Raw genomic sequence first — 22,125 nt, 5'->3', positions numbered from 1 at the left:
CCCTAAGGATGTGCGGCTGGCTGGCGGCCTCTGAAGGGGCAGCTCTGGTGGCGTGGAGCAAGCCCGCAAGCACCCAGTGGAGTGCACCCCCAAGACCCAGTGAGGGGGAAGGACGAGGCCAGCACCTCCACCTCCATGCCTGCAGACCACGGCAGTGTCCTGAAGGCCGCCTCCAGTTCCTCTCTGGCCAGGACATCAGGGGCCTGCGGCCATCGGGACAGTGGCCTTGTCAACCGCAGGCCAAACTGGGCTCCAGGCAGGACCTGGCTCCACAGCCAGCCCACCCCTCCTGTGTCACGGGATTGATAAAGACGGGGGAGGGCAAAGGACATAGCCAGAGACCGCATCATGATACAAATGATAAATTATATTTATACAGTAAATAAGTATCAATAGTGACACAAGTTCAAAACCAGCTACCGGCCCCTGGGGCTGAGAAAACGGCGGGGGGACCCCACCCGGAGCCCTCAGGAGGGAGCGAGGGCCTGTGTGCAGCTCGCGTGTCAGCGGCTGGCAGTGGCATGATCAGTGCAGGCAACTGACAGAGTGCCCGGGGCCAACCGTGCTGGGCAGGCGTCCAGGTGTCCTGGGGCCGTACTGCAGGGGCATCAACCGTGCTGGGGGCACTGGGAGGTGGCCAGGCGCACCTGGGGAAGCACCTGCCCCAGTCCACTGCTTCTCCCCACCCCAGGCCCAGCCTGAGGCCCCTGGAGCCTCAGGGAGCAGCACTGGTGAGTAGGAAGCAGGAAACACGAGGGGCCCAGAGGCAGTCAGCGTGGCCTGTATGTCTCTCCAGGCCCAGGGCCGGGGCAGGTCCCTCCTAGAGGCAGGCAGGGGCCGAGGCCCCCTGCTCAGAGGGCCCACCGGTGGTCCGCTGGCCTGGGCTGAGGGCTAGGGCACCCACGGTGGAATGTGAGGGAGAATGCCCCTTCCCTAGGGAAAGGCAAATCTTTTCTGGTCCTTAGTTTACGACCTAATACTTGTTTAGAGTGGTGGCTGGGTGAGGGGCGCAGGAGGGGGAGAGGGAGGTAATATAAGGGCACGTTTGTTAACCATCTATCCTGGGTGAAGATGGTTTTCTTCTCCAAAATAAGAGATGATGGATTTTAAGTCTGTGCTGTGTGTCTGGAGTTAGCAGAGTCAGGGCCAGCCCTGGTCCCTCGCCCGTCTCAGCCACAAGCCCCAGGGAGCCACTGCCCCCAGCCACTCGCCATCTCCACCGCCCCCCCCCCCCATCTTTACCTGAGCGAGTATCAGACAGGAGATCACAGACAAGTGGTCCAAGATGTCTCTTCCATCTCACGTTCCCATCGTGAGCGGAAGTCCCGCTAACCGTGCCGCCCTCAGTTAAAAAGGAATCAGCTGAGAAACACTGGGGAGTCACATTCAGACAGTAGACTTTTTTCTTTAACTTTCTTGATGCTGGTGTATCAGTAAGAAAAATAGTTTTTTCTTAGCATCTAGCCGAAAAGGCTGAAAGTTAATCAGTTTGGTAATTTACCAAAAAAGGGAATTAAAGGAAAAGGCAACTGGAGGCTAGAGTTTTTTTGTTGCTGTTGTAGTGTTTTTTTTAAATAAACATCATCTTTTAAGTGTAATCAAACTCTCACATTTTTTTCCTATAAAGAATTTGCTTTAGTTTTCCATAAGGCATTTTCTGTCTCTTCCTATTTAAATTTTCTTATAGAGTTAAAACCATAAATAAGAGAATTTAAACTACTAACATAACATGTGCCAATATCTTAATTCAGCCAGACCTGGTAAATTCTATCAAAACTAGACAGTTAAATAAGAACCACGTTATAAAAATATTAGCCAAAAAAGACTGTTAGATAATTCTGCAAACTCAAATATGAAACTGTACTAAACAAAACATGTGCAAACATACACAAGCCTCGAGCCGCGTGGAGGGTTATGCTCAGGTTAGTTTAAAGCTCACTCTAGTGGCTGAACGCGAGTCGTCCCACAGTGGTGTTTACTTTGAACTCACACACGAGTCAAAGAAGATGCACAACCACTTCCCCTAAAGGTCTGTCTGTGGAGCCAGCACGTCCTTCCACCCACACCCGGGCGGCAGGGCTGGGGGTGCAGGGCAAAGACAAGGCGGCCGTCCCGGTCCTGGGCGAGGCCGTGTCCCCGAGACCCTCGGCTGAGGCTAACGGCAAGGGCAACACAGAGGACTCCTGCCCGACCAAGGCCCTGCAGAGCCAGGTGACCCCCAGGAGCCAGGACCCTGCTCTGGGAGGAGGTGAGGGTGCCCGGGCTGGGTCAGGGCGAGCAGGCACCAGAAGGTGCGCAGAGCCCCTCCTGATCTGAGGCTCAGCACGCCCGGCCTGCTCACGCCCGAGGACGGGGCTGTACAGACGACCCTTCTACCAGGAAGCAGACTGGCACCGCCCCCCTGGCCCTGACACTCCTCCGTAGCGAGTCTCTGCTGGCGTCCTGGGCACAGGTGGTGGGCATTTGCTCTGGGCGGTCCAGGCCTGGGCACTAGAGAAGGAAAGGGTTGGTTGTGCCCGTAGCCTGAGCTGCCGCTGGGGGGATGCCCATGCTGCCCCCCATGTTCATTGCGGCAGGGCCCAATGGCGCCAGGGAGGAACTGCTGGCCCCTGTGGCTGGGTGTGAGGCTGTGGAGGTCATGGAGGCCACAGCCATGGGCTCCACACTTGGGCCAGGCCCGAAGGACGCGCTGGTCCCCAGCACGGGGCTCCCCCGCAGCTGGTTCAGCGTCAGCGGCTGGGGCTGGTTCACCTGGAATGGGTTGACAGGGCCCGAAGCCGCAGCTGCACCTGGGAGAGAGCAGGAGGGACAGTGGGTGGTCAGGACAGCATCCGTCCCCAAGGCCAGGGGCTGGTGCGCCGCGGTCCCTGCTGGGCCGCAGAGCCTCGGGCAGCCCCGCTGCACACGGACACGTCTGCTCACGGGACGAATCTCCACTGTTTGGATGAGGAGACTAAGGCTGTCACTTGGAGAGGCCAAGTGACTTGTCCAAGGTCACAAGCCTAAGTGAGGCAGTGCCAGGAATGTGCCAGGCTGGAGGCCCAGCTCCGCCGCGGGGCTGGCCAGGACTCCCTCAGCAGCCAACCACTGGCGCTGCCCTGTGACAACGGGTGCCTGGGAGGGAGAAGAGCAAAGAGGGAGGCGGGAGCCACAGTGCGTGGCTTGAGAGCGGCATTCCCCACGCTGTGCCCTTCTCCAAAGGCTCTGAGAAGTCCTGCAGTCAAGAGACTGATGCAGCTGTCTCTCCCAGTATTTCCAGAATTTATCTCACATCAGAAAGCCTCTTCCCCTTTTAGTAAAAACATCTATTGATCCTCTGCCCCAAGCGCAGGAGCTGCCGGCACGGAGTCTCCAACGCAGCCCGGCTCCTGCTCACAAAGGCTCCCCACACACACTGGGGCGGGCGGGCTTGGGAGGGCACCCTGACATCCCTGCATCAGCCCCCCTCTAGTCACCCCAGGAGGCGGCTCTGCAGATCACCCCTGAGAGATGCCCGAACCGAGACTCCAGCACAGGACAGGGACTCGCTTGAGGCTCAGCTTAGAAGGGTTAGAGCCAGACCCCACCAATGACAACAGCCCAAGCCCCCTGTGCGGCCTGGGAAACGGCCTGGAGGCCCAGCAGGGCCTTGGAGACAGCCCTGTTTGCAGACAGCACAGCTCTTCCCGACGAGCCCCTCCCTGATGCCACAGCTGCCAGGGGGACTCCGGGCCGCCCGGGCTCTCTGGGCAGGGGTGGCAGGAGGCCTTCTGGGGTAGGGACAGGGTTCATGTTGCTCAGGAAACTGGGTTCTGATCTAGCTCCAGGGAGCAAGGGGCCCTGGAGTCACCTCCTGGGGGATGCCGGGTGGCAGGACCAAGGCTCCCCATACCCCCCACTTTTGCCCAGGACCCCCAACCCCACCTCTAAGTCCTGGGTCCTTCTCTGCAGGCTCCCATCAGGGGCCCTGGTCCAGCCTTCAGATCCCTTCACCACGGGACAGGTCAAGGGCTGAACCCCTTGAATGTGACAAGCTCTTGCCCTCGGGGAACCCAAGGCCCGCTGGGAAATCTGTGGGGAGGGAGGGCGATCTCCCGGGAGTGTTGTCTGGGATGGGCTGAGGGACAGACGTGACTTCCATGGGAGGAGGGGGCCAGGGCGTCAGCAGCTGGGCGCTGAGGGGCTGAGCACTCGGGAGGGGCGGGGGAACTAAAGCAAGGGGGGGCTTGCCCTGTAGCCCAGGGTGGAGCGCAGGTCTTTAAACAGACACCCCCCTCCGCCGGGAGAATGAATGGAGGGGGTGGGAGGGCGGAGTTCCCAGCCCCAGGGAAGACAGAACCCAGCAGCAGGGGTGAAGTGAGGGTCCCTGGGTCCCTGAGGATGGCCCAGTTAAGGGCCCAGTGACACTGCACTTGACGGGACGTGGGCCGCAAACTGCACTCCCACACCCAGCACCACTGGGTGGGCGCCCGCTCGAGGCTCTCCCTGGCTGGGCACAGGCCAGGGGCAGCTTCTGCTCAGTGGTCTCCCTGGAAGAAAGGAGGGGCTGTTCCACGCCTCCTCAGCCCGAGGTGGGAGGCGAGCGCTGGGAAGCCGCTTACCTGGTGCCAGGAAAGGGTTGAGGGACTGGGCCGGCGGGGCTGGCCTGGTCACCAGGGAGTCCAGGTTCACCAGGGCCGCGTTGGGGCCCAGGAAGGACTCGGGGGTTTTCCGGGCGCTGCTGGGCTTGCTCGCGGTCACGGTCAGGGGCTGAGACTCAAAGGGGTCGGGGCTTGTAGTTCCACTTTTTTGGGAAGGCAGAGAGGCCACCGCCTCGGCTACAAGACAATGACAGACACAGCGTGGTGAGCCGGAGGGAGGTCCTGCGGCTCCTGCACCCACGCTGCAGCCGCTGCAGCCGCCCACGACGTCCCGAGCCACGCAGATGTGCCCAGACCCGCAGCTCCCCGTGGGGCTGCGGGGGTGGGATGCTCATTGCAGGGTTGTTTCCAACAGCCCCGAGCTGGAGACAGGGCAGGTTAGAGCCCGCCTCCCGGTCACCAGCCCACGTGCAGGGACAGAGCCCAGGTGAGGAGGAGAGAGCGACTAACAGTCTAGACAGCTCAGTCCTTCAAGCTCCGGAAGATGCTATTCTGGGCTGGCGGCGAGGCAGGGCAATTTGTTTTTGTAATGTTTTCGTTTTCTACTAGTAAATTTTCTACAATGAGCATGAATTTCTTGATAGAAGGGAGCAAATTATTTTTTAAAATTCAGCCAACAGAGGGTGTGCAGACAGGCTGTGGGCATGTGTTGCTGGGCCAAGATGCAATGTGGTGCAGAGGAGCTGAGAAATGGGCACTCCCCGCACGCACGGTGCCCATTTCCAGGAAGCCGGGCAGGAAGCAATGCGCTGTGGGCACGGCGGGGCCCTCCTCACCGCAGCACCATTTCCCTCCGCAGAACCCACCAACCTAGTGCCCTCCCCAAGCAGACTGAAGACGTTCCCGGGACTGAGGGTCACCTAGATGGGAAATCTTCTCTTAGACTTAATGTTATGAGAACTTGTTCTCAATCTGCTATTCCAGAAAAGGGGGGTGGGAGGCGGGGTTCCTTCCACTCCGACAGTGTGAGCCGAACTGTATTTAAGAGCTCAAGGCACACTGGAAGGAAACAGTGGCTAAGGCAGGAAGAATCAGAGATGATTTTCATTTTCTCCCCATAAGCTTTCCCAAGTTTCCTCCGACAGGAACACGCCCGGGACGGGCTCTGCAAGTCCGCGGAGCTGCCCCGCGGAGCGCGGCCGGAAGGACAGTGAGGTTGCACTCTGGCCTGCACCAGAGACACATGGAGCCTGCGGCTTTCTGAACGCAGCAAAGAAACACCCCACGAAGCGGCACATTCTAGGCTGCCTCTGACCCGAGCTGAGGGGCCAGGCTGCTCGTACCTTAGACCAGGCCAGCCAGGCCTATGGCTGCAGCAGGGGAGAGGCAGAGAGGTGGAGGGAGGAGGTGGAGAATAGGGAGAAGCTGAGGAGGAGAGAGAAGAGAGGTTGCTGTGTGACGAGGTGCGGCCCTGACATGGCGAGGCTGCCGGCTGCCCAGCTCCACTCCGTGGTGCACGGAGAGTGCGTCCAGGCCTCCTGCTGCTCCCTCCAGGCCACTCTGCACCTCACTGACCCCTCCAGCCAGCGGCATCCAGGGAAGAGCTGGGCCTGCAGCCTTAACGGTGGGTCTCCTGGTGGGGGCTCTGACGGGCAACCTGGGGATGGCGTGGGGCATGCCCAAAGCGGGCAGTCTGGAAAAGCTGGCACCCTTGGGGAGTGGGATGCTGGGAGGATGAAGGTGAATGGAAACCATGCTTAGACCTGAAGGTGGGGGTCCCACTCTGGGCTGGGGTGGGGGCTTCCCAGGGCAGTCATGAGCCTTAGGGGGAGGTGACCAGAGAGGAAACAGGGGCCCAGTACAAGGAGAGGGAGAAAGGAAACTCAGCGTGGTTCACTGTGATGTGTGGTTTCTTGTGATTAGACACGCCTGCCTCCCAAGATCAAAGCGCAAAGGAAGTGCGTGAAGTTGCCAGGCTCTGAACACTGGCTATTATTTCGGCAGTCAATGGGCCGGTCAGATGCGCAGGACTTTATGGGCACCTCCCCGCCTTTACATACCTGTGTTTTTTGAAGTTCGGAGGTTGTCAAATTCAGAAAAGTCATCTTTAATTGTCCCATTCACATTACTGAAGAGATCGAAGGCCCCTGGGGGAACGCAAGGCCAGTGATTGTGAGCACCTTGTGGCTCTCCACGTCCCACGTCCCTTCTGGGGAGACACTGAGAGCAAGGGGGCTGCTCGGGTCAGGGTCACGGGTGGGCTGGAGCTGAACTTGGCCTCCCGGGGCATAGAGTGGGTGTTCGCTGCCCATGCTCCCACCATCGCCCTGAAACTGAAGGAGGGGCTGATGGTGGTGAAGACAGTGGAGTGTCCGGAGGGCAGCCGCCCGGGCCTGGAGGCTCCCTCTGGAGGAGGTGCGGTGCCAGAGGCCTGTGAGCGCACCACAGCGTGGGGGTGTGGCTGGGGGACGGGGACAGAGGCTGCGGGAGGAGGGTAGCAAGTGAAGGCAAATTGAGAGGCCCCATGCCAAGGAGGCAGGAGGGGGAGAGTGGCGGGGCCCGAGGGGCTCCAGGGACCCAGGAGGAAGGAGGGTTGGCTCACCAGAGGTGGCCGCAGGCTTGGCGGCAGAGGCTGCTGCCCAGGCGTCCGCTGCCCTCTCGGCACCGTGGGCAGGCTGCTGCGGGGCCGCCCAGGAATCTGAGCTCGTGGAGCTGGAGTGTGTGCTGGTTCCGGGGGGGACTCCCCACGGGTCCACAGAGGAAGCTGGCTTGGCACCTGTAGGAAGGCAGGTAGGGCTCAGAGATGCCCTCACAAAGTTCTGGGCAGCTGGGGTGAGAGGGTCATGTGAGTCACACTAGGGTCGGTGCCCCGTGTCAGGAGAGGCAGGCGCCCAAAGGGCGCTCCCCGACACCAGCAATGCCAGACAGAGCCGAAGGCAGGGCTGCGAGAGCCCTGAAGGCCCGCCGGCACATCCCGGGAAGGGACCAGAGGAACAGCCGAGAACCTGCCGCCTCCTGGCCACAGAGGCCTCCTGGCGAGGGCAAGCCACCGCCCTGGGGCGCACAGGCCTCGGACCCGGCTCTGCCGGTAGCGCCCGTCCCACCTGCTTGGAGTGGTTTCTGCCTTGGAAGGGGGAACTGCCCAAGGAGCGCAGCACAAGGAGGGTCAGGACGCCTGTGCAGGGCCCAGCCCCAGCGAGGACACACCGTCCAACCGACTGACAGCCCGCCAGTGGCCACCCACCTCGGGTTCTGCAGCACAGGACAGAAAACTAAGGGTCAATCCTGTTGCGTGAGTCTCCACTTTGGGTACACGTGTACCTGTATACACAAATTCAGGCACGTGTAGATACATGTGCACACACATTTGGGCACGTGTAGACACGTGCACACACACGAGGGTACATGTAGGCATATGTGCCTACATGTACAGACAAAATACATGTAGATACTAGTACGTGTACACACACGGGTACGTGTAGATGTATGTGTACACACATTTGGGTACATATAAATGTGCGTGTGCATACCCATTCATGTACATGTGGGCACATGTGTACATGTGCACACTCATATTCAGGAATGTGTAGACACACATGCACACACTCAGTTGGGTACATGTAGAGATATGCACACATGTATATGTACACACATTCAGGTGCATGCAGCTACATGTGTACATGCACATTCAGGTATGTGCAGATACATGTACACACACATTTTGGCACATGAACACACACATACACGTGTATCTCCTTCCCTCCAGTGGAGCATCACAGGAATGTTTAAAAACCACTGCTGCTTTTCAGGGACCAGAAAGTGCCTCCCCCAGTGGCACCTTCACCCCCATCAGCGAGGATACAGTCCTTGTGACAGGCCGTGTTGACTCCGTGTTTTATTTGGGAGACATCTGTGTGAGGTGTGGCCGAGTGTGTCTGTCACTCTAGAAAGGCCACACTGAGCAGTCTGTGGAGGGCACTGGTCTGGCCTGGCTACTGCACTGCTTTGTCCTTGTTCCACCCCAGGTGCCCGTGTGCACTGTCCCCGTCACCGGGCAATGCCAGCTGCCACCCCACTGCTCTCCTCTCCTAGAAAGACCGGCCATCCCAGCCACCATCACCTCCCTGGGCCGCCTTTTCTCTGACCCGACATGCTTTCCATGTCCTAAACACCGCGTCCTGTGTTGCAAATCTCCTCCCCTCCCCTCCCCTCTCCTTAAGGCGAGTGAGCAGATGAGCAGACCAGCTCTTCCCTGGAATGCAGCAGAGCCGTATTTTCGTCGGTGCTCTGTGCTGTTCCTGACATTCACAAACTCCTCCCTCCCCTGGGCCTCGAAGCTCTTCTGTACTAGCGTTGGAAGGATTTCCAGTTCCTTCCACGTTTCACATCTGCGGCGTTGGTAACTGGCTCGCGTGTGGCTCCTGCTTTCCTCCGTGAAAGGTGAACGCGCACAGCGCCGCCTCTGTCCCAAGGCGAGTCTTCATGGCTCATTCCTGGGCTCCGTTCTGCTCCACTGACCATTTCTGTCTCCATGGCTGTGTTTTCTGGATTATCCGCACAGATATTATTATAACAGACCTTGACATGTGGTACAGCAAGTCCCAACTCTGGCCCTGTTCTCCAGGAGTATCTTGGTCATTTCTGGTCCCTTACTCTTTTACACTCATTCTTAAATTACCTTGCCAGGTTAAAAAAATTAAAACCTTGTTGAAATTTTGAGCAGAATTCCATTGAATCTCAGATCAATTTGAGGAAAACTGTTACTAATAGCAAGTCTTCCAAACAAAAAATCACACAGTATCTCCCATTTACTTAAGTCTTCAATATCTTTCAGTAAAATGTAATCTTTTAAAAATTTTATCCTTTATTTCCACGAGGGATTTATACAACTCTTGTAAAATTTATTCCTAGGGACTGGTATATTTTTAAATTTTCATTTTCTATTTTTTTGTTATGCGGAAAACAATTTAATTTTGTATACTGATTTTCTATCCCGAAATCTTGCTACTCTTAATTCTAACACTGAAAGTCATCCTTATTTATTTTTATAATTCTATTAACTTTTTAAAAATATATATATTTTCACTGACTTCAGAGAGGAAGGGAGAGGAAGAGAGGTAGAAACATCAATGATGAGAGGGAATCGATTGGCTGCCCCTTGCATGTTGAACTGAGCCAGCAACCCAGGCATGTGCCCTTGACCGAAATCGAACCTGGGACCCTTCCGTCCACAGGTCGATGCTCTATCCACTGAGCCAACCCGGCCAGGGCTCTAATAATTCTTAATTCTAGTAAACTCATCTGTAGAAGTTTTTTTATATTCCATGTACATGATCATGTAACTTACAAACGACAACAGTTTAGTCTTTCTCATCCTTATACTTCTTTCGTTTTCCAGTCTCACTGCATTGGCTGGGACCTCCAGTCCCAACATAAAGCTGGAAGGCAGACAGGAGCCTTATCTTGCTCTCACAGGAACAACTTCCAACATTTTACTGGTAAACGGTACCATCTGGCCCTGGCCGGGTGGCTCAGGAGCATCGTCTCACACCAAGGGTTGCAGGTTCAATCCCTGGTTAGGGCATGTTCGGGAGGCAACTGATCAATGTTTCTCTCCCCCCTCCTCTCTCTCTAAAAACCAATAATAAAAAGAGGTACCAACTGCAATAGGTTTTTTCCTTTTAGAAGCCCTTATGCAAGTTCCCCATCATTCCAAGTTTGCCAACATGTTTGCAATGAATAGCTGATGAATTTTTTAAAAAACATAACTCTTATTTATTTTTAAAGTTGATTATAGAGTAAGAGGAAGGGAGGGAGAGACAGAAACATTAATTGGTTGCCTCCCATACACACCCAGAGGGACCAGGAATCGAACCAGTGACCTTTTGGTGCACAGGACGACACTCAATCTTCTGAGCCACGTGGCCAGAGCTAGCTGATGAATTCTGTCAACCTGTTCTTGATTCTGTTAAGATGATCACATGATTTTTCTCTTTGGGTCTGTTAAAATGGTGCATATACATTAATACATTTTCTAGTGACCTGGTCCTGAAAACCAATTAAGTTTTCATGATGTGCTATATCATTTTTATATTTTTCTCATGTTGGTTTTGCTATTGTTTCTTTGCTTATCATTTTTGCATTTATATTCATCAGTGGGACTGGCCTGACATGTCTATTCTCACATGTCTTTTGTCTGGTGTGGTGTTAAGGTTGTGTTAGCCTCATCAAACGGGTAGGAATACTCCCTATTTTCCTATCCTCTGAAGGACTGTGTATAAAAGTGGAATTGTTTCTTGAATGATGTTAGAACTTGCTAGTAAAGCCCTTTGGGTAGATTTGAGGGGTGAGGGGAATTTTAAAGTAACTGATTCAATTTCTTTTTTGTTAATCCTTACCCAAGGGTATTTTGCCATTGATTTTGAGAGAGAAAAACATCTATTGATTGCCTCCCACTGACGCCTCGAAGGGGCCGGGTAATGAACCTGCTGCCCAAGTACATGCCCTTGACCAGGAATCGGACCCGTGACCCTTTGGTGTGTGGGTCGACGCGCTAACCACTGAGAAACACCGGCCAGGGCACTGATTCAACTTCTTTAATGACTATAGGATTATCCCTATTTATAGGTTTTCTTCAGTCAACTGTGCTAAGTAGTCTTTAGTTAACTGCCACGCGTCAAAAACGGAAACCATCCCCATTTCTTCCAGATGCGCTAGAATGTTTACGAATTTAAGTTACCATAATTTTCTTTACAAAGCCAGAGATGTCAATAACAAGTCTGATTTTAGAACTGGGCGACCAGAGTTGATATGCAAGGTTTGCAGCTATAGACGCAGCTATGACAATTTGGTGCTGGTGCCTAAATTCAGACACAGTTTATTAGTTTAGAGAAAAATAACTTTCTCTCTCTAGCATTTTTAGTTGAGAATTAAATTTAGTGGCGTGTGGGGAAGGTCCGCCGCTTGCGTCCAGACACGCTTATGGCGTACGAAGGGCTAACACCCGCCGCGTCTAAGTTTTCAGACTGAAGGCAGCGCTGATCACACAGCCTCTACTCTGTTCCGAATCGTGGCAGTTTCTGCTGTGTCCTCCCCCACGCCGCCTGTGCCTTCCCTCGGCCGTTCCAGTACTCAGGTTTGTCCACTTTACTACTCTTTCCAATCACCAACTTCCGCCTTCCTGGGTGTTATTAGTTTGTGCGCTAATTCATTTCTGCACTTACCCGATTTCACGCCTCCTACTGATTTGGGTGTAATGCTCTTCCACCCCTAATGTCACCTCATTAATCTTGTGCCTTTCTTCTTGAGGAATGGAAGCACCTTCAGCTGTAAATTTCCCTTGAACTATTGCTTCAGTTGTCCCACAAATTCTGATATGAAAATATTTATATTATTTGGTTCTAAATATTTCTGATTTTCATATTTTTTTCTTTGACTCAAGAATTTAGAAATGTTTTAAAATGTCAAGTGTATGGAGTTTTTCTAGTTATCTTTTTGTTACTGACTTTTAACTTGAATGTATTATGGTTAGAAAATATATCCTATGTAATCCCAATTTTCTGAAATTTGTGGAAGCTAGCATCTTTGCCAAGTCCATGATCAATTTTTGTTAGTATTCATATGCTAGGCAAAGATACAACTGATAATAATGTGTATTCTTCAAGTTCACAGGCTCAGGAATCATGCTGCTCATGTTTTCTTATATTCTTTAAAACTATTCTCCCACATCTGGCCAGTGTGGCTCAGATTCCAGTCAGGGCACATGTCCGGGTTTGGGGCTTGATCTCCAGTAGGGGGTGTGCAGGAGGCAACCGACCGATGTTTCTCTCTCTTTCTCTCTCTCCCTCAGCATGTCGTCTGGTGAGGATTAAAAATAAATAAATAAAATAAAGAGGTCCTTCCACATGATTGCCATTGCTGAGGTTTCCGTGCCCCCCTTGAGGCCTGTTCCCACTGCCTTCTGTCCGCCCTGACAAACAGCCCTCACCGCGGCCTCGGCAGAAGTGCCGGCAGCAGGCTCTCTCTGCTGTTACTCGGAAGGTTACCATCGCCGTCACTCTTGAAGGAAACCTTCACGGAACACAGACTTCTTGGAGGAAAGACGATGTTGCTGGAATGGAATTCCAGGTGACAGGACGTCCCTTCAGCGCCCAGCGAGCTCAGCCTGCCGTCCTCGGGCCCTGCTGTCACTGAGAGGTCAGCAGTCGTCCGGCTGCCACTCCTGTGGGTTCATTTAAGATGTCCTCTTTCTCTGGTTTTCTGGGGCTTTCTCCTATCCTGCTTATGATTCGCTAGGCTTCCCGGACCTGAGAAGTAGCACCTTAAAAAGCCCTTGTCATAATCTTTTCAAACATGAACTTTTCTGGAACACACACAGGTCATTCTGCCTCCATGACCTCCCTCCGGTTCCCAAACACACGGAGGGCACGCTCCCCAGCGGCCGCCTCTGGCCCGAGTCCCTCCACCTTTCCCTTCTGCCCTGGTCCTCCACTCGGCTTCCTCTGGAGCACTTACCACGCAGCCCAGCACCACGTTTGCCCCAGAGCAGCTGAGGGAGGGCAGGAGCGCACTGCTCTCACTACTTCCCAGCTTGCGAGCTGGAGATGCTCCTGCAGGCTCCATTCCCACCACCCCTTGGGCACGCGGGCCTGTCCTTTACGCCGGGTCTGTCAACTCCTGTGTGACCTTAGGGCTTCTCCTGCCGCTGCCTCAAACCCCAGCCTCCAGAAGCCCCTCCTTGTCTCCCAGCCCCTCTGCAGAACAAGCTCCGTGACTGAGCCCGCTCTCCCCAGGCCACTCCGCTGGGTGCACCGAGGGCCTATCAGGACATGTAGGGTGGAAACCGTGGTCCCAGCTGGAACCACAGCCTCACAGGCCTTGGTCTCCATCTCGACTGGAGGAAGTGATGTGGTGGCAGCTGCATCAGGGACAGTTGGACTGCAAGCCACAGAGCTGGGAAGTGTCTTCAGAGACCCTACGATGACACGGGGAGGACCCAGCAAGGAGGCCACGGAAGACCCGGGCTGGAGGCAGCCAGAGGAGTCAACACACCCTCCTCCTCCACCTCCCCTCGCTCCCCCGGGGCAGTAAGAACGGAACAAGCTCGGTCAGAGGGACCCTGCTGCGTGGCCCGCACCCACTTGCAGACAGAGCTGCCGTCCCTTCCTCCTTCCCCGCCATCAGGAGGCACTCTCCAGTCCTCTCCCGCACCATCCCCTCCTGAAGGGCTCACCCACTCTCCTCAGGAGGGTTCCCCCGGCCCACTCCCAGTCCGTCTGAGTGCCTAACCCTGCCCTGGCAGCAGGGGAGGCTCTTCACCAACTACAGTCCATCTGCAAAGTCCCCCAGCCCCAACCCTCACGCACACCCCAGAAGAGTACAGGAGCCCAGAGACACCCTCCCCATCCCCGGGCTATGGCCTGGGAACAGGAGGCGGCACCTAAGACAGCAGGACCTCAAGCTCTGAGGCTGGAGGGAGGGGGGACCCGAGTCCTGGTGATCATCTGAGCACTGAATCCTGCTGAACTGCTTACAGCACAGCGTCCAGACCAGACTGCATCCCAGCTCACTCCGTGTACGTGTATGTGCGTGTACATGCGTGTGTTGTGTGTGCATGTATGAGTGCACGTATGTGTGCACACATACGACCTGCTGGGAAGGCACGGTTTCCACCCTACAGCCTCTACGTCATCCTGTCTGTCACAGGGTACGCTTACTTTCCTGTCTAAACCCAGACCAGAGCCCCTCACAGGACTATGCATCCCCTGCCCTGGCTCCTGTGAGAATCTGCCCGTCTCCCCAGCTACAGCGTGAGTTCCCAGGAACAGGCTGGTCTGCTCTGCCCATCTGCTTCCCTGAGCCTGACCCACAGAAGGAGCTCAGTAACTCCTGGGGACTGATGGGAACCAATGAAGGCAACCACAGACCCTCATGGCTGCAGTCTGTCTGCCCTCCAGAGAGGCAGCCTTGAACACTGAGGTCAGTGGCACCTCTCGAGTTCCAGGTAAATGTCTGATTCAGGTGCTGGGAACACATACAGGTACGGGCTGCTCCCGAGCTCTGACAGTCTGCACAGGAAGCGCTCCAATGCCGTGGATTTAGTGGGACTTCACTCACCATGCAACTGGGCACCAGCCCAGAGCTTTCCATCTGGGGCTGTCCGGGGACGCTCCTGGGGGATTCTAGTAACATACTAGTGCTGTCCCCTCCCCTCCCCACCCACCCCACCTCACCACCCCCCATTCTGGGGCGGCCCAGGCACTCGGGTTTTTAGAAGTTGTCCAGGCGACTGGGATGGGAGCTTGGATGCGGGAGCACCACTGAGCTCCTGGAGCACTCACGCTTTGGGTCACGCCCTCCTCGGACGTGAGGCCCACCGTCTGATGGCCCAGCTTGGACATACAGGCCGGAATGGAGGGACATCTATGGGGTCCAGCCTTGCCTCCCACAGACAGGTGATCTGTAGAGTCTCGTCACGCTTTCTGAGCAACACCTGGAGAGCATCCACCAGGCCCAGGCCCAGGCCCAGGCCCAGGCCTTCCTCTGAGAGAAGACACAGGTGAGTCACGGAGCCGGTGGCCACGGGATGGGGTGAGGTAGGGCTGCCCACGTCTGCCCACGCTGGAACATCTGAGCATGTGTTCAAGAATAAACAAGAGCTTGCTAGGCAGACAGCAAGATACACACAAAGTAAGGACCAGGCATTTAGGGAAGCCAGGCTGCCCGCAAGCAGGCAAACCTGGGAGCTCTCCTTCACCGCCCACTAGCGCAGGGCCGGGCGTGCCCTCCTGACCTGAGACAGGCAAGCCCGCAGCGACTCACACAGCTGCATGTGCAAGACACCAGAAGCGGAGGCCTGCTTCACTCCCGGGCCTACTCTTGGGCCACAAGGATTTGAAAACACTCCTTTCCCCCCAAACTGCTAAACTCCTGTCACTATGGGTTACTGTGAAGTATCGCAACTTTTCTGGAAGGGCTCTCTCTACACCAACGCTCTGACCCGTGAAGCTGGGTAAACGCTCTCCAGACAGGCTTCTGCTGAGAGCCATCATCCTGGCTCTCAGGCAAGGCCCCCCCGGCGCCCCGCCCTGGAATCCAGAGCCTTTTCTGACACCTCCAGTTAGTTTCCATGGGCTCTGCTCCCCTTTAGAACCTGCTGAAACAACAGCATGGCCAAGGCCTTGAAAAACCAGCATCCTACATGCTGCCCCGTGCTGCAGCCCACACGCTGGGCTGAGGGGAAGCCACGCACAGGACAGACCTGGTCACAGCGCAGAGCTTTGGATGGGGAATGAAAGACGAGTTCGGTTCAAACCCTGCTGACACCGCATCGGCCAGATGACCGAGGATAAGCTGCTGAGCCCAGGCGCGCCCAGGACCCGACGCCGACTCCCGGCTCCACCAGGTGCCTGCGGGAGCACAGGAGGCCGCGCACTGCGGCACCACGCTCCTCAGCTAACCGGGCTCAGACCATGTTCGGCCGCCCTCCAGAGACCTGGGCTGAGAGAGCGGGCAGCAGGGGCACAGTCCCCGGGAGGGCTTGCTGACAGCACTGCCTTCCTCCTGGAGGCACAGGGATTCGCGGCGAGGCGGCTGTGTGCTCTGCCCTCCATGTCCTCGGAGGCCCGGGTCTCCACAACCCGATAAATAAATGCTGGGGCAAGTCCATGAATGCAAGGAAAGGGGGATGAACCAAGGGCGGAAAGATCAAGCAGTGTCCGGCCGGCTTCTCTGAGAGCCCTTTCACGGTCCGCGGCTGCAGCCTTGCACTTGAATATTCATGTGTGCCAGGAGGAAGTCACAGAAAGAACGAAGCCCCCTCGGAGGGCGTCACCGAGAAGCCAGCAGCACCACCTGCCACTGGCAGGAGCCAGCAGGGCCCGAGTCACAGGCGTGCGCCCGCCTCATGCCAGGCGGGCTGCTTTGTGTCGGACGGCGGGGGAAGTGCCCGCTGACCTGGCAGGCTCCAGCTTCCTCCTCTCAGTCCTTAGAATTTCCTCTCAAGGCCAAGCTGCCCCACACTACTTGGGAAGAAATGGGAATGGCAGGGCTTGCTACAAACAGAGGCTTTCAAAACAGTGTTTCTTTCATCCAGAGGGTGCGACTAACAATGTCTGAAAGACCCTCTAATCTTTCTAATTTATGAGGATGTTCAGGGCAGTGGGGCGGCCCTGAAAACACACACCAGCAGACTTTACTAGAGACTAACCCGTGAACCTGACACACACGGCGCTCGGGCTGTGTCTTGGGAGATGAAGGTCGGGGGGCTGCTCCCATGTTTGGGGGAACTCGGCAGCTGGCATCAGACGCTCCTGCAGCGCCATGGGAGCGGAGTACTGAGAGTGCAAAGCCACCCCCTGTCCAATAGGGTCTAGCCCGGCACGGTCCCCTGGAGCCACGCTGTGTAGAGTGTTCACATGCCTGGAAATGCTCATCATGTGGTACAAATGGAAACCTCAACATCTCCCTCTCCTTCTCCCTCCCTCCCTCCCTCCCCCCCACTTTATACATATACTAGAGGCCCGGTGCACGAAATTCATGCATGGGGGGGGGTGTCCCTCAGCCCAGCCTGCACCCTCTCCAATCTGGGACCCCTTGAGGGTTGTCTGACTGCCTGTTTAGACCCGATCCTGGTGGGCAGTCGGACATCCCTCTCACAATCCAGGACTGCTGGCTCCCAACTGCTCGCCTGCCTGCCTTCCTGATTACCCCTGCCAGCCTGATCACCCCCTAACCACTCCGCTGCCAGCCTGACTGATGCCTAACTGCTCCCCTGCCAGCCTGTTTGCCCCCAACTTCCCTCCTCTGCCAGCCTGGTCATCCCTATCTGCCCTCCCCTGCAGGGTTGATCGCCTCCAACTGCCCTCCCTTGAAGGCCTGGTCCCTCTCAACTGCTCTCCCCTGTTGGCCATCTTGTGGTGGCCATCTTGTGTCCACATGGGGGCAGGATCTTTGACCACATGGGGGCAGCCATATTGGGTGTTGGAGTGATTGTCAATCTGCATATTACTCTTTTATTAGATAGGATAGAGGCCTGGTGCACGGGTGAGGGCCAGCTGGTTTGCCCTGAAGGGTGTCCTGGATCAGGGTGGGGGTTCCCTTGGGGCATGGGGCAGCCTGAGCGAGGGGCTTGTGGTGGTTTGCAGGCTAACCACGACCCCTGGTGACCCAAGCGGAGGCCCTAGTATCTGGAATTTATTTTCCTTCTACAATTGAAACTTTGTAGCCTGGAGCGGAGCCAAGCCTTCTGCTCGCTCCGTGGTGTGGGGGCAGCCATTTCTGTTGGGGTTAATTCACCTTCTATAATTGAAACTTTGTAGCCTGGAGTGGAGGCCTAGGCCAGCCAGGGCAGGTGGAAAGGTTGGCTTCCTCCGTTGCCGAGGGGCAACCTTAGCCTGCTCTCTCCAGCTACGTGGCTGCCGCCATTTCTGTTTGGATTTGTTTACCTTCTATAATTGAAACTTTGTAGCCTTGAGTGGAGGCTTAGGCCGGCAAGGGCCTGCGGAAAGCTTGGCTTCCTCGTTGCCTGGGAAACCCAAGCCTCCCTCCTGCTCTCTGTTGCTGTAGCCATCTTGGTTGGGTTTATTTGCATACTCGCTCTGATTGGCTGGTGGGTGTAGCGAAGGTACGGTCAATTTGCATATTACTCTTTTATTAGGTAGGATATATTATATATGTACACACAATTGTATATACACTATGACCCAACCACATCAAAACCTAAGTGCCCAGAGAAAAAAGGAAGCAGATCAGCAAGCATTTTCATCCAGTTACAGTCAGTGCTGGAGGCTGAGATGGCTCTCCCAGGACCTGCCCCCACAGAAGGCCTCACAGCAGTCTAGGACCATGTGACGACTCGAGCACCAAGGAGCAGAGCACAGGGCCTGCCTCTAACTTGCTGTGTGATCTCACAACACGAAGAGCCTCTCTAGCCTTTAGTGGCCTGTCTTCTCCCAAGTCCCTGGGAAAATGCCAAATGTGTCAGAACCAAAGAGAGGGCCCTGGGTCAGGAAGCAGAAGAAGACAGATGGCAGTCCATGAACCACCTGTGGGCACCTGCAGATATATTTTGATTAGCCCCAAACATTGTCAACATTTAAATATTAATATATTTCAAAAATGCAGGTTTCAATCGTTTCTTTTAAAAATTAGATTCATAACAGCCCCAAAGTGGAAGTGACCCAAATATCCACCTACTGCTAAATGGCTGAACAAAATGTGGTATTATCTATAAAATGGAGTATTGTTCAGCCATAAAAAGGAATGCAGTAGGGATACATGCTAGTATGTGGGTGAACTTTGAAAACACTTGAAGTGAAAGAAACGAGTCACAAGGGCCACATGTGTGATTCCATTACACATACAAAATGTCCAGAATGGGCAAATCCAGAGACTTGGGGGGAGGGGTTCCAGGGAGGGACTGCTGACAGGGACAGGCTGACAGAAACGCCCTGCAATCAATGCTGATGAGTGGCTAAGAACCACGGAACTGCCACTCAATGGTTAAAACAGTGAATCTCACGCTATACGAGTTCTATCTTGATTAAAAGTGAACTGGAAGAGCAAACATCTGCCTCTGGGCACCAGCTGCCTTTCCCCAACTGCACCCACCTCTGGTCAGCCTGTCTATGCTGCCTGCAGTGAGAGAACCCCAACTGCCAGAGATGGTCCTGCCCCACAACAGGAGACTCCCCAGTTCCCCGTGAGGGTCACATCCCTGGCTCAATCATTCAGTTCCAGGACAGAGCCCTGTCCACCAGCCAAAGGAAGGGCTGGGCAAACTTGTTCATTTACAAAGTATTTATTCTACCGCTTCCAACCAGGTAACACAAACAGCAGAAACAGGGTAGAAGGGAAAGCTGTCTCCGTCCCACCACCCGGCCCCCAAGCCCCGCCCCAGAATCAGCCGCTGACTCAGCATAATTCAGTTGCCTTCCTCTCCCAGGCTCCTCCGGAGAAGACCGCCCATTTGTTCAATGACCAGTTACCGTTCTGAAAGGGACTGACAGTCTTTCCTGAAGCATGTCCTTATCCGTAACTTAGGGTGGCCAACACCACTGCTTCCCCACAGGCAGTGCCGAGTGGGCACCTCCAGCAGACCCGCCTCGCTGCCCACGCGCGCTCAGGAAGACAGTCCGCCATAGGCTGGGGCACCGCACACGACCATGGACCACACAAACCAAGCTCCTGGCAGCCTTGGTGCTGGCCGTCAGTGAGCAGGAACTGTGGACCATTTGGCCTAGGGTTTGTCCCAAGGCCCAGAGGGCTCCTGCCAGGGAGGGTGGGGGTCTGTCTGCCTAAGTCCCTGAAGCCAACAACATCACCCAAGGACACCTGGTGCCAACATTGTCTTCTAGACACGTCCAAGCACTTGGCAAAGCTGCCAGGCCCTGAGTAACCAGGCAGCCACCATCCCCGCTTTCCAGCCCTCCTTCTCCCCACCTCCACCTCAACCCCCTGCTGCCCAACGTACACCAGGCAGGCCCCCATGCCTGTACCAGCTACACCACTGCATGCCCTCCTGCCCCACAGCGAGCCTTCTGCTGGGAACACTCCTGCTCTCCCTCGAAGATTCCTCCAACAGGCCTGCCTCACCCCCCACCCCAACTCCTGATCAGCCCCATCTCCTGAGCTCAGCCCTGCCCTCCACTGCCTGAGCTCTCCACTGCCACTAAGGCCCAGCCCACACCTGACCGGAACCTTGGTTGTGTCTGGGTCCCTGCATGACAGGATGGAGCCTGGCATTTGGTACACTTCAGCAAGCATCCAGGGAACCCAGCTGAATACAAAAGATGGTTCTAGTTGGGGAAACAGAGATCCCAACAGACATAGGCAAGTTGCCACAAAATACACAATTCAAAGTTCCTGGGCAGAAAACTACAGACCACATGGCCTGCGGGGCCCAGAGCACCCAGAGTGAGGTGCTGCTGCCCGTCCCAGAGTGCAGGTGGGGTGGGAAGCCATTGCCTGCCGGTCGAGCCGTGTGCCCAGCGATCCGCAAACCCATGTGCCCAAGATCTCCACCCACATCAAACCCATCATGCTACACTCAGGTTTCAGAGCTCTTCTTACAAGGTCTCTTACATTTGGCATTAAACAGAACTTCAAAATGTTCATGTAGCCTAGTAAACTGATTTACTATTGTATTAACTAGTATGAACAATTACAGCAAATGTATCCCCTTTTCATTAGCAGTCATGTAAGTACATCATAGCAACTTGATTTCCACATTTCATGTTGTACATTACAGTCCGTTAGCCTGGGTGCTGGGAGCAGTTCTGAGGCTGAGAGAGCCGACGCGTCCTGGCGGCGGGACAAGCCGTTTCTGATGCCCGTGGTGCAGAGCGGAAGGCTACTTCTCCTCCCCCAGAGCAGAAACCGTTCAAAGCAGACGACAGAGCGTGCGGCACTGACGTCCTCGGGAGGAGAGCAGAGCCTGGGTCCCCACCAGGGGCCAGACTCACCCCCCCTCTGCCAGATGAGAGAGAGCAAGCAGCTCTACCCGCTGCCCTCACCCATTCAACAAGCATGCAGGAGACAGACGAGGGGATCTTTACCGCATGGCCAGGGATGTGAAGTGCTGGCTGGGGCTGCGGGCCCCCCCCAGGGGTTGGTCTGGTTAGCTGAGGCTGACGGGCCCCAGGGCTCAGCTTGCTGGGCAGCAGGGCCTGAGCTGGGGAGGGCGTCCATTAAATCCAACAGAGTGGTCTGCTGTGGGTAGGAGCTGGGCTTTTGAGAAAAAGAGAAGGGGACAAGTTTTACTTGGCTACAGTCCAGCAAACATCCACCTGTCAGCCATAAATATTGCCTGTGCTTCTTACTAGAGTAGAGTCCCTCTTGAGGGGCGAGAAGCCTTGGTACTGAGCAGCCCCATGTCCTGCCCTGCCCATGTCCCCCTGCCCCGGCATTACCATAGCCACACTGAGCTATTGACTATGTGCCTAATGACCTGCCCACTTTCAGACAGTCCTAGGCTTTCCTGCACGACCCCAGGCTTCCTCCTCCTTCCAGAGCGCACACCCACCGCCTTGTGCGCTAGCTGCCAGGATGCTTTTGGGACTGTGATACAGGTGGCCACTGGAGCCCCTGGCCCTGTGGTTGGAGGGGCTGAATCCTGGCTGATGAGCTTGTTGGGAGCAGAGCCATGTCCTGGTCACCTTGAGGTACGAAGCAGGAAGCCTGGCATAGAAATGATGACAGCAAGGAAGACCAGCACTACGAGGGCTGACCCTGTGCCAGGAAATGGTTCCAAAGCACCTGACATTTAGCTTACGTCACCAACGGCCACCATCACTGCATGAGGTGGGCTCTACTACCTGCTATTTCACAGGGGGACTGAGGTACATACAAACTAGCACGGGGAATGGGAACCTAGGCAACTAGGCCCCTTGTCCATGCCCATTTCTCTCGGGTGGTCTCAGGAGGCCAAAACATATTGTCAATCCCATCCTCACCTCGCTCTTGCTCATTTCAGGCCTCAGGACTACTTGCAGAATGAAGAGAAGCCGCCCGTGGGAGAGCTCCACGGGGCACGCGCACTGCACGGTGGGTGGGCTGGGCCCTTCAT

The 22,125-nt window shown here is 55.5% G+C and overlaps 1 protein-coding gene across 2 annotated transcripts in view; it reads right to left on the bottom strand.

Annotated features, from left to right (window-relative positions):
- Positions 1 to 346: 346 nt before the first annotated feature.
- EPN2 (epsin 2) overlaps positions 347 to 22,125 on the bottom strand; it is an 83,538-nt gene continuing 61,759 nt past the window's right edge. For both annotated transcript variants that reach the window (XM_054708836.1, XM_054708837.1), the window contains 5 exons: positions 21,116 to 21,287; positions 7,162 to 7,335; positions 6,620 to 6,706; positions 4,581 to 4,796; positions 347 to 2,789 (listed from right to left, as the gene is read on the bottom strand). In XM_054708836.1, the coding sequence (XP_054564811.1) occupies positions 2,491 to 2,789; positions 4,581 to 4,796; positions 6,620 to 6,706; positions 7,162 to 7,335; positions 21,116 to 21,287 (948 nt within the window). In that variant the 3' untranslated portion in view covers positions 347 to 2,490. The remainder of the gene's footprint in view (positions 2,790 to 4,580; positions 4,797 to 6,619; positions 6,707 to 7,161; positions 7,336 to 21,115; positions 21,288 to 22,125) is intronic.

This window comes from Eptesicus fuscus, chromosome 20 (assembly GCF_027574615.1).
Source record: "Eptesicus fuscus isolate TK198812 chromosome 20, DD_ASM_mEF_20220401, whole genome shotgun sequence".
Taxonomy (NCBI): Eukaryota; Metazoa; Chordata; class Mammalia; order Chiroptera; family Vespertilionidae; genus Eptesicus; species Eptesicus fuscus.
Note: the sequence above shows the minus strand (reverse complement) of the source record. Positions and strands in the feature narration are given on the sequence as shown.